At 24.7% G+C, this 16,212-nt stretch overlaps 3 protein-coding genes across 6 annotated transcripts in view; 2 read left to right on the forward strand and 1 right to left on the reverse strand.

Moving 5' to 3' along the window:
* LOC122860552 (myb-like protein I) overlaps positions 1-5,760 on the forward strand; it is a 36,888-nt gene extending 31,128 nt beyond the window's left edge. For 2 of the 4 annotated variants that reach the window (XM_044164406.1, XM_044164407.1), the window contains exons 8-15: positions 185-353; positions 1,529-1,640; positions 2,031-2,125; positions 2,234-2,404; positions 2,467-2,652; positions 2,736-3,230; positions 4,238-4,302; positions 4,819-5,760. In XM_044164406.1, the coding sequence (XP_044020341.1) occupies positions 185-353; positions 1,529-1,640; positions 2,031-2,125; positions 2,234-2,404; positions 2,467-2,652; positions 2,736-3,230; positions 4,238-4,302; positions 4,819-5,092 (1,567 nt within the window). In that variant the 3' untranslated portion in view covers positions 5,093-5,760. Of the gene's footprint in view, positions 1-184; positions 354-1,528; positions 1,641-2,030; positions 2,126-2,233; positions 2,405-2,466; positions 2,653-2,735; positions 3,293-4,237; positions 4,303-4,818 lie in introns of those variants that run through there. The other 2 variants (XM_044164409.1, XM_044164408.1) reach the window with 2 other exon arrangements.
* Positions 5,761-10,634: 4,874 nt separating this feature from the next.
* LOC122860556 (clotting factor B-like) lies at positions 10,635-12,743 on the forward strand. The gene is made up of 3 exons (XM_044164415.1): positions 10,635-10,901; positions 11,182-11,480; positions 11,545-12,743. Exons 1-3 carry the CDS (start codon positions 10,796-10,798, stop codon positions 12,646-12,648), a joined length of 1,509 nt encoding a protein of 502 aa, XP_044020350.1. The 5' UTR covers positions 10,635-10,795; the 3' UTR covers positions 12,649-12,743.
* On the reverse strand, positions 12,504-16,033 carry LOC122860554 (serine/threonine-protein kinase greatwall). Its single transcript, XM_044164413.1, has 3 exons — positions 15,276-16,033; positions 13,167-15,192; positions 12,504-13,078 (listed from the first exon to the last, which is right to left on the reverse strand). Exons 1-3 carry the CDS (start codon positions 15,486-15,488, stop codon positions 13,032-13,034), a joined length of 2,286 nt encoding a protein of 761 aa, XP_044020348.1. The 5' UTR covers positions 15,489-16,033; the 3' UTR covers positions 12,504-13,031.
* Between the last annotated feature and the right edge of the window lie 179 nt (positions 16,034-16,212).

A 16,212-nucleotide genomic window follows, 5' to 3' on the forward strand; every position in this document is an offset into this window, starting at 1 on the left:
TTGATGAATGATTAATAAAATTATACCAAAGTGAGAATAACTGATATGAAAATGGCAATTCAACTGGTTTTTAAAACTAGTCCTTATAAATATATATATTTCTTTTTTTTTAAATTGATGATATATACTAAATTATTTATATCATGTTGATAAAATATTTATATTTAAATTATTTTTTGTATAGTTATTCAGCGTATGGTTTCAAGTATCATTTGGAATCACCAATAAGTACATCACAAAGACGTGAAGATGACAGAATAACATATATTAATAAGGGACAATTTTATGGTATAACATTGGACTATGTACCAGATCCTGATAAGCCACTTCTCAAAACTGGTCAAACTGTTAAGGTAATTATTTTTAATCATTAACAATTATTTATATTAATTATTATGATAATGATTTAAGAGATCAAGTGACAAGATTGATATTTCTTGTTTCTCTTCTTTTTTTTTTTGAATCTAAATTAATAAAAATAATTATAATATTATTTTGCTCGGTTTTAATGATAAAATTAATAAAATCTATTTGGACTTGTGTGTCAGCTTAGCTCTCGTTAACGATACTTAAATAATATTTTTTATTTTCCTTTTTTTTTTTTTGTAAATAATAATAAAACAAAAATAGATTGATTTATATCAAAGATGCAGATGATCATGATAAGACGAATGAGATCAACTTATTCCAATTACATTAACTGCAGAATTTATTATAAGAAAAAAATAAATAAATATGAAATAAATTAAAATTAAAAAAATAAATCAATGATTTTAAAGATATAATTTTATATATTTGTATTTTTTTTTTTAAAATGATTTAAGCCGATCACAAATAATGTGTGGGAACAAGCTTTTAAATGTTTTTTTTTTTCATTTCCATTTTTTAATTTCATTTCAATATATATACACCTATATAAATTATTATTATGAGTATTTGAAAAAAAAAAAAAATTAAAAAAAACAAGTCACCAAGAACAACTTGGCTGTATTTCTGATTGCTAATCGAACATGCTGATGCTCCAATCGCATAATGATGCCCAATGTTTAACACGCAAAGCTAGTCAACGGTATTTGTTGATTTGAAAAATAATTCAATGTATACATATACTGATATAAATTTAATTTTAAATAATAAAAATAAAATAATCATTGGCGCATAACTTTGTGTAACAAATCTCAGTTAAAATGATAAGGTCTATCAATCCGATATTTATTTATGCATGTGTTATTTATATATTGAGCGTTCATTCACCCGAAACACTAAAAATTCTCATTTTATTTTTTATTTTTTTTTATTAAATGTAATTTATTTATTTTTATTGTTTATAATATAACTATGGTGTGGATAAAAATATTTTACAACTTGACTTCATCACCTTAGGCTAATGTTTATTGCTACTATTATTTATCTGATTTTGATTATTGAATTTATTGCTACATCATAATAAACAAGTTACTCTGAGCAATTGTTACTCTACTTGTATAAAAATATTATTATTTATTTTTTGTTTGATTTATATTTTTAGAGTGTCGTTATGTTAATGTTTCGAGAAGAAAAAAGTCCAGAGGATGAAATTAAAGCGTGGCAATTTTGGCATGGCAGACAACATTCGGTTAAACAAAGAATTCTTGATGCTGGTAAGTTGTTATTTTATAATTTAAAAAATATATATTTAATCAATTTTTTTGTATATAAATAAAATAAAATGTATCTATAAAATTTGCGCAAGCTGTCTGATATGTTCATTGAGTCAACTTGGAGGATTAAACTCGGTGGTAAGCCTCAGTGTAACACGTGGCAACTTAATCTACATAAATTTATGCACTTTTTTTTTTTTTTTTTTTTGCTATTTAAATGTTATTTTATTTTTTTTATCCTGTTGAATGTTATGTTGTGCATATAGACCGTTAATTGTAATGATAAATAATTCAATAGATATCGTGTGTATTAGTTTCTTTTTTTTTTTTTTTTTCATTAAATTATAAATTGTTATTATAATTGTTTTTTTTTTTTTTTCTATTTTGTAGATACAAAAAATAGTGTTGGACTTACTGGATGTATTGACGAAATAGCACACAATGCAATTGCTATTTATTGGAATCCTCTCGAGTCTTCAGCAAAGGTAAATAATAAATTAATTGATTTTAATCCTTGATTTTAATTTGCAATTAAATACATTTATGTGTTTATTATTTTAATCAATGCAATTTGTTGTTTTTTTTTTTTACAGATAAATGTTGCTGTACAATGTCTGAGTACAGATTTTTCAAGTCAAAAAGGTGTCAAGGGTTTACCATTGCATATTCAAGTTGATACTTATGAAGAACCACCACAACATGCACACAATTATACACCACCCTCACATCGTGGTTATTGTCAAATTAAAGTTTTTTGTGATAAGGTAAATAAAAAAAAATATATACCTATTAATATAGGTAATTATAATATTTTTCGAAATTAAAGGGTGCTGAGAGAAAAACACGTGATGAAGAAAGAAGAGCAGCAAAAAGAAAAATGACAGCAACTGGTAGAAAAAAATTGGATGAACTTTATCATTCAGTTACTGAAAGAAGTGAATTTTATTGTATGGCTGATCTTCATAAACCACCAGTACTATTTACACCACCAGCTGAACATTCAATTGACAAGGTAAAAATAATAAATATCTTAAATTGGCTGATAAATAAATAATATGTATTAAAAATTCATTATTATTATTATTATTATTTCAGTTTTCAACAATGGAATTGTCAGGATTTTATGGAGGTGGTGGTGGTAGTGGTGGAGGAGGAGGTAGTGCAGGTGGAGGTGGTGGTGATACTGATACATCATCACTTAGTAATGGTGAAAGTGGTGGTATTAAAACTGGATCAAGTAGTCCATATCCAAATTGTGGTAGACCAAGTTTACCAGCATTAAAATTTCATAATCATTTTCCACAAGATAATATAAATTCTTTGCATGATAAAAAAGATTCATTATTAATGCAAGTTGAATTACAAGGTAGTGTACTACAAAATGTACCATCACAAAATACAATATCAACAACAAATACACTTGTACAAGGTGTTGGTAATCGTTTACGTTTACAACATCAACAACAATCATCACATTTACATGTTACTGATGCTGAAGAACGTGTTATGTTATATGTCAGACAAGAATCAGAGGATGTTTATACACCACTTCATGTTACACCACCAAGTGTACAAGGATTGATCAATGCTGTAAGCAACAACCAACCATCATCTCAACTATATTCTTATTAAATTCAAACAAAAAACAAATAGTTAAGCTATTTATATCTATCTTTAATTATTTTTTTTTAAAAGTTTAAAAAATATATATATATTATTTTATTCATCATTCAGAGAATAATTTTTATTTTTTTATTTATTTTCAATTTTATTTGTCTTTTTATATTGAGACAATACAGTATTATTTAAAGTAAAGTCAAAAATTGACAATACTTAATCATTCTTTATAAAATTTACTTTCATTTTTCATTTTTACATTAATTTAATTATCAAGTGTTTTAAATTCTTATTCACGCATTATCAATTAATCGTAATGTTTTTTATTTTTAATTTTTTTCTGCTACCTTGCACTTTTCCCTTTGCTCAAATATTTTTATTAATGCATGAATTATCGCGTATTTGTATAATTGTATCATATTCCATATTATATCCCATGCACAAAGCTATTTTTCATTGTCTAATTAATATTAATGTGTGCATGAAATATATAAATATATATCCCCACCCGCTCTAAAATACTCACGCAAAACCTGTTTTTTTTTTTTAAAACATTAATCAATTGGTGTTGTTTATGCATCAGGTGCAATAAAATTAATTGCACTTGTTGCTTATCAAATTAAATAATAATAATAATAATAATATTAATATTAATAATAATATAATATAATAATAATAAACTAAAACATGACGATTGATTAAATTAGATATCAATCAAAATTCAACAATGTATTGAGAAAAAAGTGGAAAATAATTATCAGTATAGAGACAAACAAATCCAGTCAATTTTTAATTTAAAAAAAATTGTTTTTTTTTTTTTATATCTCTTTTTAAATAAATTTTTTTGGAATTCGGGATAAAGAAATAAATAATAGACATTGTTTTAGTTCGAGAAAGACAAATTAAAAAAAGAAAAAAAAAATAGCATGCATGACCATAAGTGTCAAAACTCTAATATTCTACTTTTTTCTATTTTACAGATTGAGTCAAAGTACAAAATTACATCCTCGACAATTAATAATCTATATCGCAAAAACACAAAGGGGTAAGTTTAGTAGAGTGTCATCACTACTCGCATGCACATATATTTTATTTTAAATAATTGTGTTAGTGCATGACAAATAACGGTGACGAAATTATATTTGACGACCAGGATTACTTGATTTTTTTTTTAGTTATTATATTATATACCTATTATTTTATTTATTTATTTTTCAAATAATTTTGTTGATAAAAATAAATATTTCATGACACGAATATTATTAGGGATAATTTTAATAACTGCTTTTATTAATTGCTAAACCTCATTATTAATAAATCTCTAATTGCACAAAACTAACAATTTGCAAATATCAATGATTATCTGATCCAATTATTTCATTATATGTCATTTTTAATTAATCCAAAGAATGAAAATATATAAATACAAATAAAATAAAAATGGAAAAGTTATTAAATATTGATTGATGAAAAAAAAATAAAAAAAATGTCTTAATATTTTTAATAATAAAAATTAATTATTTAAATGATTAAAAATAATTGAAAAAATTAATTGTTACAGAATTACGGCGAAAATTGATGATGATATGGTACGTTGGTATGTTGATGAAGATTTTTTTCTTCTCGAAGTAAGCCATACACCTAACAACGATCACAATGATAGAAATCACAGTAATCCAGGCTCACCAGATGACTCAGGTGATCCAAATAAAATACAACTAGATGTAACACTCATTGAATTACAATTACCATCACCATCATCGCCAATAACAACAAATTCACATAATCTTGGACATCCACATTCACAACACATTCATGAAGTTCCAAATACGTGAATTTAATATTATCAATCATCAATAATATTATCATTATATTTATCATTATTTTTATTATTAAAAAACAACATTGTAAATAAGACAAGGAAAAGTCCATCTGATGGTGGTGGCAATAAAAAGAGTATAGGGGGTGCGTATGGTTATTTTTATTAATTATAAATAAATTCATTAGAAGCTGCTATTAGCTAAGCAAATATATATTAAAGAAAAGAGAAAAAAAAAACAATCAAAGATATTATACAACTTTGTTTACTGTTAAATATTGTAAGTCATAATTAATTGGATATTTTTTTTGATTTTTATTATTTTATATATTCTTTTTTATTAGACAAAAAAAAGCTAAAAAGAAAAAAAAAAAATACAACAAATTGATATATATTATACCTATATATAATGATAATAATAATCGTAGGTTATTGATTAAATATAAATTGCTCATTTTTACAATTATCATTGATTAGAAAGACACTAATGATACTGAATCAAATATAATTTAAAGAAAAAACAACAATAATAATTTGTGTGCCGTTTTAGATTTACATAAAAATCTAAAGTTAATATTTTTTTAAAATTCTTGATATGTTATCAAGAAAATAATAATAATAACAATGTTTATTATTATGGGTTAATTAATCAAAATTGATTAAGGTTTACGAGACATAAATTTTGATATATATATATTTGCAAGTGACAAAATAAGAAAATATTAATAAATTGTAAATCGATAAAAGAAAATATAAAATAATTAGTTATATTATTAACTTTCATTTATTATTTTTTATTAAATATATATATTTCGAGAGCAATAGTCTAATAAGGTCAGTTTAAAATAACTTTCTAATAATCATTTATTATAGTTATTTGCATAATAATATTTAAAATTGACAAAATCAATAAGTATCTGATATTTTTGCCAATTTGCAATCAATTTATATATATATTTTTTCAAATCAAACCATGAAAAATATTACGTGATTATAAATTTCATATTAATGTTACATGGATTTTTTTTTTTTGTTTTAAATAATTAACATTAAATTTGTTAATTAATTTTAATGATTATTGTGGCGCATGTATATGAAAACTTGCCTTTTTTTTTTTTGATTTTTTAATTTTATATTTTTGTTTTTATTTTCATAATTTTCTCTGTGCCACTTGTGTCTTTATGTTTGCCATTAATTAATTATGAAAAGAAAAGTTATTGTTAAATAAAATCAGGCAATAAGATCGTAACGTTAGAAACGTCAATGTTTTTTTTTGATTTTTTAATTTTTTTTTTTTTTTAGGGTTTTTACAATACTGTTAGTCTAAACTAGACATTTTATATTTAAAAAGAAAAAATCTATGTTTGTATATGAATGATTCAGTCAGAATCAAATTAGTATCAACTAAATGTAATATTATTAGAAAGAAAATTGATAAATATGAATGAACAATTGTATAAGAAAATTAATTTTAAAAAATTTGTAAAAACTTGTGCTTTGATGTTAAATAATTAAAATTAATTTAAAAAAATAAATCAAAATCAAAAGGCACATTAATTTACCGAATATCAAAGCAACGATCAAAATATATACGCTTGTAAAATGCATATTATTATTTGATTTTAATAACTATATTATATTAACGAAAGAAAAAAAAAAAACAAATTTCTTTGCAAATAAAAAATTAAACTAAATGCAAAAAAAAAAAAGCGATAAGGGTTAATGAAAAAGATTAAAGATTAAACAAAATTAAGAGAATAAAATAAAAAATAAAAAAAAAAACATATAGATTTATTATTATTATTAGTTATTTGATTCTATTGAATAGAAAATACGTAGATAATGCATAGTAAACTGTTATTTCTATGAAAAAAAAAAAAATAAAAAAAAATAAATATCAAAATGAATGATAAGAAAGTTGAAATTTTTAAGATTAAAAAAACAAGTCAAAAGAGTGAATGTTAAATGCGAAAAAAAAGATATGATAATAATTAAAAAAAAAAAAAAAAAAAGACAATGTATAAATTTGAAACTGAGATATTGTTATTCTCTTTTGATAACAAAAAAAATAAGTTAAAAAAAAAGGCAAAGAGCTTGAAACATGACATTTACAAGGATTGAATCAAAAAAAAAAGACAAACATATTCCAAGTGATTTTAAAACTAGCTGATTCAATCCAAGTGAAATAAATAATTAAATAAATCTTACGTACGCATTGCATTATTGTTATTAAAATAAAAAATCAAACTCACAATGTCGTGATTAAAAAAGTTTCCTCATTGAATCACTTATTTTTTTTTTCTAATCGTTACATTATTTATATAAATATTATATTTACATTTTGAGCATGTTCAAACATTCATCACAAAATAATTATTATTATTTTCCGTTGATATGTTTATTTGAAACAATTGATTTAATGAGTAACAGAAATTTTTTTTCCCACAACAATGTGAGTTTATGAAAATCTTTGTCGATAATTTTTTATTTTGTTTATGTTCTGTTAATTATTGCGAAAAGAAAATAATTTTTTCCTATGAAAATAAAGGTAGACTTGATATACATTAATTGAATCCTCATCTTCCTCTCCCTTAGAATATAATGAAGCTGAATTGTGTTTATTGTCGTTATAAATCATTGTTATCATTGTAATAACAAAATTAATTAATTATATTAAAAAAAAAAAAAAAAATCATCAACATAGATAATTTAATAATTAAATAAAAATGCAAAGCGTACAATGATGTAAGACGAGACTTATATATATGTATGTAATTTAAAGAAAAAAATGATGATGATGATGATGATGATGATTTTTTAAAAAATGGGATAAATGATAATAATAATAATAATAATAAATGAAAATAAAAAATGTTTTTTGTTACTATTTTTGTTTATCGCGACATCTTGCCATCGTGAGATTGTGCCAGGGTGATATTATATTATTACAATGTTCAATACCACAATAAAATACGTTTTATAAATATTTCATATTTTTTATTTTAAATCCTGTTGAATAATCCTTAAAATCGAAACGAAATTTCACGTGATAATTGAGTAAAAGCAGATAAATAAAAAAATATTTCGATAAATTTATAATAATGAGTTATGTAAAAATGAAATATGATGTTTGATAATAATTGGGAGGAGAATTAAGACGGATGAAGGTTAAATAAAAAATATTAAGTTAAAAAAAAATACAATAACGTGTTGATGACTTGAGGTTGCTGACCTTGATCGGTCCATTGACCTTGAATTTTTTTTTTTTTTTTTTTTATTTTAATATTCACAATTAAATTTTGTAGATCAAAAAAATAATTTTTTTATCAAGATATTATTATGTATTTCTACTCTACGATCTACAAATTATTTCAAGCTTGAAAATATTAATTTGTGAAAAAAAAAAGAAAGAGTATCGTAAAACCTTCATGATAAATATTATGATCGTTATCCTGGTGAACCAAGAGTCCAAGACACATTTAAGTGCAATGACATGTAAATATTTTTCAGCCTTAAATTTTGTATATTTTTTCTTTTCTCGACAAGTCGTAAAGAAATTCCTGTTACCTAAAACCCTTCAGGACTTGACCATACTAACATTAACATTTTTACGACTGTCATTCGGGTTCTGTACTGTCGTTTATTTTATCACAATACAAATATACATTTATCAATATCGCAATATTTAAATATATATATATATTTTCCTTGAAACAATTTCAGAGGTCGTTAACAATGGACTATTATAGTAGATTTTTAAAAAATTATAAAAGTCCGTTATACAGGAGACGACGACAAATTAATTGAATATAGTTTCAATTTGCGACTATGATGTTATTAATGGCTATCTATACCCATCATTGAAAAAAATGAGAATAAACTTATAAATATTAAACATAGTAGTAGAAAAAAAAAATTTGAATAATATAAATGAAAAAGATTTACGAGTTCAAATTCTCAATTCAAATGATAGATGGTAAAAAAAAACATTTATAACGAAAAGAGTTTTAAAATAAAATTTGGATCCGCAAGTTTATTTATTTACAACAATAATATTAGAGTTGAAAGCATACTTGAAAAAATATATCGACAAAACTGTTTTTTTTTTTTTTCAATTGTCAAATTGGGGTACAATAATTACCATTGTAATTTTGTCATCAATAATTTTTCCATTTCGCCGTAATATGAATTCATTTATACTTTGTAATTTGATTTCTTTGTATTCAATATTTTATTTGAATCTTCTGTGAGCTCTTATTTTTTATCACCAAATACAAGTTGTCCGCCTCCGTAAAATTATAATATAAATAACTCTAAGGTAGTATACAGCCCGCATTGATTTAAGTGAACCAGTTTGTAAATTGTAACTCCATAAATATTTTTCGATGACTCGACAATCAGTCATTTAAATATTTTTTTACCACTCAAACTTATTCAAGTAAAAATCTTGGGTCATTTGCCTTTGAGGCGTTATGTATACTTTGGTCAAACCAATAATGTAAAAATTATTTGTTAAAACATTTGCAAAAAGATAAGAAAAAAATATAAAAAAATACAGTTGGTATTTTTGGGCAGGAATGAGTCCGGTTTGACGAGTTGCATGTAGCTGGTGGTTGTATTCCTGGAGTAGTGGTTTGCTCCCTTGATCGTTTGTACCACCCGGTTAGTTATATGGAACTTGCTGCTTGCTTGAAAACCATAATCAGACCCTCACCAACAAACACACGCACTATCGTATTTATAAACAAAAAAAAAATATCAAACACGCAAAACTTCTTTTCCTCTGGATCATTACAATCTTTAATTTTTTTTTCAACAAAAAAATTGCTATTTTATATATATGCACTCCAAGATTACAATGTAAATCACTAAAATTGTTTCTTCTAAATAAAATAAAATAAAAATAGAAGCTTTTTTTTTTGTTGTTATTTTATCAGAGAAAAAAAAATCATCGATATAATATGTATTCAATAACAAGTTGAAGTAATTATTTTTATAATTTAAATTTGATAATAATAATAAATAATAAAACATGTTTGATGATAGAGAAAATTACTACTGGGCAAAAATCACAGGGTAAAGATAATGAGTAACAATCTCACTTGTGGCAATACAATTTTACTGGACAAGTTCATGGCCGTTGAAAGAATCTTTTTTTTTTCCTTTCAAGGTCAATTATTTGTATAGGAAACTTGATGACGCACAAATTTTTTATTATTTCTATTTTAATTTTCATTCATTATTTACTTATTTAATGTTTTTTTTTTTTTTTTTTTTTTTTTTTCACCACCAAGTTGTCAATGATTTTATACTCTCATAATTTTTTCAACACATAATTTAACTATTTTTTAATGACATTTATATAGATGGCAAAAAATAATATTTGATTTTATTTGTCTCATTTGAAATAATTAAATTTTATTTTTTTAACAATAATGATTAAGTATAAAAAAAAAAGATAAATCAGAAGAAAAATTGATAGTGGGGAAAAATAATAAAAAAATATACTCAAGAAGATTTTGCTGGAGTAGGGTAAGCCCGTTATAAGTTCGCGAAATACTTGTTGGACGGTTTAGTTGGTGGTCAACCATCGAGAAATCATCAAGTTGGTGACAATTATTATACCAATATAAAATACCGTTTTTAATTTTGGTTTGTTTATTTTGGTTTCGTTGTTTTTTTCGACTTACAAATGTGCAAATAGTGAAAATAAAAAAAAATGTTGACAATGAAATATATATTATTATTTTTTTTAATAAATATAAAATATATATTTGCTGTTATTGATGATATTGATGATATTGATGACACCATTGTTGTTGAAGGTAAGTTTAAAATTCTTTCAATTTCATTATCCATAAATAAATAATCAGGTCTTTATTTTCACATATTCAAATCATGCATTTCTATCGCGTACACAATACACAATGCTTGCAATAACAACGACCACCACTTTACCACTTTTTCTTGTATAATAAAATAAATAAATAAATAAATATGCGTAAAATTCCGTGGCATTCTAATCCAAGAGATTTAGAAATTTTTCTATAAATAAAGACTTGATTTTTAATGATTAAATTTATTTTTTTTTTCAAAATAATTTAGCTGAAATTTTACCAAATATTCGTGATGAACGCGCAATACCATGGGCTGAAAATTCAAAACCAAGTGGTTTTTGTTTAACATCAAAAGGTGAAAAAGGTAATTGTACAACATTTAAACAATGCTATCCATATTTTAAAACACCAGATCTTAGTGATCTTGATGGTTGGGTACTTGGTTTTTCAAGTACATGTAGTTACACTGGTAACAATGGATTAGCATTTGGTATTTGTTGTCCATCAGTATCATCATCATCATCAAAACCAATTGAAGATCCAGTAATTATTGTTGAAGAACCACAGGTAATATATCAATATATAAATAATAATAATAATAATAATAATAATAATATAAAAAAATAAATAGGAACCTGAAGAATCAAATAAAAAAGAAATAATTGGAATATCACAACAAGCAGTTGGACCTGGTTCTTGGCCACCACCATTACCAACACATTCACCAGATAATACAATACCACCTCTACCAACACATGCACCATTTTCAACAAAACCACCAACTTTTATAACATCAAAACCAATAACAATAATATCAACAACAACAAAAAAAACAACATCACCAACAACAACATCAACAACAACTAAAAGACCAATTTCAACAACTTGGCCAACTAAAAAACCTGGTTGGTGGCCTGGTGCAACAACACCAAAACCAGTATATACAAGTACAACAACATCATCATTATCATCATCAATTGATATATCTGAATGTGGAGCTAAAAATGGTGATCAAGATCAAGAAAGAATTGTCGGTGGACAAAATGCTGATCCAGGTGAATGGCCATGGATTGCTGCATTATTTAATGCTGGTAGACAAGTATGTGGTGGTTCACTTATTGATAATGTACATATTTTAACAGCTGCTCATTGTGTTGCACATATGAATTCTTGGGATGTTGCAAGACTTACTGTTCGTCTTGGTGATTATAATATCAAGACAAATAATGAAGTTGTACATATTGAAAAACGTGTTAGACGAGTTGTTAGACATAAAGGTTTTGATGTTAGAACACTTTATAATGATGTTGCTGTATTGACACTAAGTGAACCAGTACAATTTACTGAACGTGTACGACCAATATGTTTACCAGCTGGTTCACAATTGTATCATGGAAAGGTGGCAACAGTTATTGGCTGGGGTTCATTACGAGAGAGTGGACCTCAACCAGCAATACTTCAAGAAGTTGCTATACCAGTATGGACAAATTCTGAATGTAAAGAAAAATATGGTACAGCTGCACCTGGTGGAATTGTTGATAGTTTTCTTTGTGCTGGAAGAGCAGCAAAAGATTCATGCTCAGGTGATAGTGGTGGACCATTGATGGTCAATGATGGAAGATGGACACAAGTTGGTATTGTTAGTTGGGGAATTGGTTGTGGTAAAGGTCAATATCCAGGTGTATACACAAGAGTTACTCATTTTATTCCATGGATTTCAAAAAATCTTAGATAAACTACCGACCGTAGTTAATAATATAATGTATGTAAAACAAAAAAAAATCATTATTATATTATTATTTTAATTAATAATAATAATTACATTTAAAGAAAAAAAAAAAAAAGAATAATTTAATTTTTTACATGATTGTTTAAACAATAATAATTGATAATACATAAAGCGAAAAATAATTTTAAAAATTCATCAAAATACTGCATTTTTTTTTTTTTTTTCATCAATAAATAAAATAAAATTAATAAAATATTTTAAAATTATCTGATGATAATCATTTGAATTAATTATAATATTGTTTTAATTATATTAATATACACTTGGTAAATACTTAAAAATGATTATGTAAAATGCAACTTAAAAAGTAGCCAAGAGAAAATTAATTATCAATTTTCACAACTACTCACTTTCAGATCTTGCAGTATATTTCGAGCTAAAAATAAAAATAAATATAAATATAAGTAAAAATATAAATAATAAAAAATATATACCTAATAATAAAAAGTTTTAAATTAAATTACCTTGAAAATAACAAGTATCATAATTATCATCTGGTTGTGGTATAAAAGGTGGAGTTGCTTTTGTTGGATCATTCCATGGAAAATTATTAAAAAATTCCATAACTCTAACATCTTTTGCTGATGGACGTAAACTTTGATCAAGTGTTAATAATGAATCAATAGTATCAATGGCATTTTTTGATAATGATTCATCACCTTCTGGCCATGCAACATCACGTGATAATATATTATCAAATACAGCTTGTGGTGTATCATCATTAAATGGTGGTATACCAGTACAAAATTCATACAAACAAACACCAAGTGCCCACCAATCAACAGCTGGACCATGTCCTTGTCTTAATAATAATTCTGGTGCAAGATAATCTGGTGTACCAAGTATACGATCATCAGAACGATTAGCATTACCTTGTATACCACCACCACCACCACGTCTTACACTTTTTGGTGTACGATATGGTGTATATGATGCATCAGATGCTGCTGGTGTTTTAATTGGTGATATACTGTGTCCAGTTATTGGTGTTGTTGTTGTTGTTGGTCTTGTTGTTGGTGTTATATTTGACATTGGAAATTCAAAACGTGTTGATTTACATGAATTTAAACTGTTATTTATGTGATTATTTATATTAAGATAATCATGATTACCATCACTTTTAATAATTGTTACTGGTGTACTAAATGCAACACGATTATTCATATCATTTAATAATAAATGTTTATTATTTTTTAATTTTAATAAATAGCTTTTTTTATTATTAATATCAATATTTGTATCATGATTATTTAGACTTTTTTTAGATCCAAATATTGTACCACGATTTAGTCTTTTTGGTGTTCTATCTTTTTCAATTTCCATTAAATTTATTTCACGTGTTAAACCAGTTGTATTAGATAAATTATTAACACGTTTTCTTTTAGTACCACGTATTCTTTTAGTACATGTACTAACTGGACTAGTATCATCAATTATTATTTTATCATTTTTTAATATTATTTCTTCAATTGTTGATTCATCACTATTTGTTGTTGTTGTTTTACTATCTTTACTTGAATCATCTGATTTTTTAATTGATGATGTATCACATGTATGATAACTACATGTACTTAATAAACTATCTCTACTACATTCATCATCATCATCAACAACATCATCATCATCAACATCATTATCATCATCATCATCATCATCATCATCAGTATTATCATTATTATTATTATTATTATTATTACGAGTTGTTAATTTTTGTTCTGGTGGTGATTGAAATAATGTTAAACCAGACATACGTGATGTTTTACCAATTGATTGATTTGGTAATGGTGATAATATTAATGAATTAATTGAGCCATGTTGATTTTTAATTAATGCTGGTGCTAATTTATTTGAATCATCATTATCATCATCACTTGTATCAATAATATTTGCATCACATGCTGAACGTCCAGCAGAACCAAATGATAAATGTGATGTTAATGATAATAATTGTCCAGGTGTTCTGGCACATAAACTTGGTGTACAATTAACTAAATCAGATATTTCAAGATCACGATGTAGTGTTGATATTCTACTCAATCCAAAATCAGTTAATTTAACATGTCCTTCACGTGATAACAACATATTATCTGGTTTAATATCACGATGTACAATACCATGTGAATGCAAATATTCAAGTGCTAAACAAACTTCACCAATATAAAAACTAGCCATTGATTCTTCCATGTAACCGAAATAACCAAGTAAACTTTTTAAATCACCACCAACCATATATTCCATAACAAGATAAACACATGTTAATGATTGTAATGAATAAAATAATTGTACACAATATGGACTTCTGGTTATTGCCAATGCATTTCTTTCAATAACAACTTGTGATGCCATATTTTTATGTATCATTTCATTTTTTTTCATAACTTTTATTGCATATACTTTTTCAGTATTTGTTTTTTTATATCCAAGAAACACTTTACCAAATGCACCACGACTTATTGGCTTGACAATTGTAAAATCTTGAATTTCTGGTACCTAAAATAATAACAAAACAATAATCATATAATAAATTAAATCTTGATTTCATTATTAAAACAAATTAGGTAATTAATAAATACCTTGGCTGGTGGATTAACAAGTTTTGAGATTGTATTAAATATTGAATTATTCATTGATTTAATATTATGATTTGGTGTTTTTTGTTGTTCAAATATATGTATCGGTTCATCATTATTATCTTCAAATTGATTTCTATCTTGAATTGCTTCATCATTAGTACCATTTGCAATTCCACTGTCAGTATCAATCATTAATGACTCCGTTTGTGCCATTTAATATAAATATTATTTATTATTTTATTTTCTTTAAATATTCCAAATAATTCAATATAAATTATTATTATTATTTAAATAAAAAAACAACCGGCTTGTGTTTGCATGACACATAAATAAATAAATAAAAAAATAAATAATCATACCAACAACAACGTAAATAAAAACAAATTATTTTCAATTAAAACTAATTAATATTATTATATATCACTATATTCACTGCACACAACTGTTGCTCTATTTTTTATTTTTTTAAATAAATAATATATGATGAGTAAATAAAAATGAGTAAATGGCTTGACGGTTATGATGTTGCTTGATGTCAAACCCTCTTGGTTTTAAACATGTTTGTGCCTGTTTTTGGCTATATTATATATTTATATAGAATAAACATAAAAATACACAATTGTTTGGCATTACAATGGGGTAGTTACACATACACACATATACACACAAATAATTGGAGGGAAAAATACCCTTGCAGCTTTTTTTACTACCCTACTTCCACTTTTGCAACAGCTGTTGTTTTTTTTTTTCACATGTAAAACCGTTTTTTAAATAAATTGTTTTTTTTTATATCTCTCTCTTTCATTTTTTTTTTTCCTTTTAATAAACATCTGCGCTTGCGTATTTATTCTGGGGACATTTAAAATTTAAAAATTACTACATATAAAATTTATATTTTGAATTCAACAGTTTGCGCGGAATTTTATCTGTGTGTGTG

The sequence above is a fragment of the Aphidius gifuensis genome, linkage group LG1, assembly GCF_014905175.1.
Source record: "Aphidius gifuensis isolate YNYX2018 linkage group LG1, ASM1490517v1, whole genome shotgun sequence".
NCBI lineage: Eukaryota > Metazoa > Arthropoda > Insecta > Hymenoptera > Braconidae > Aphidius > Aphidius gifuensis.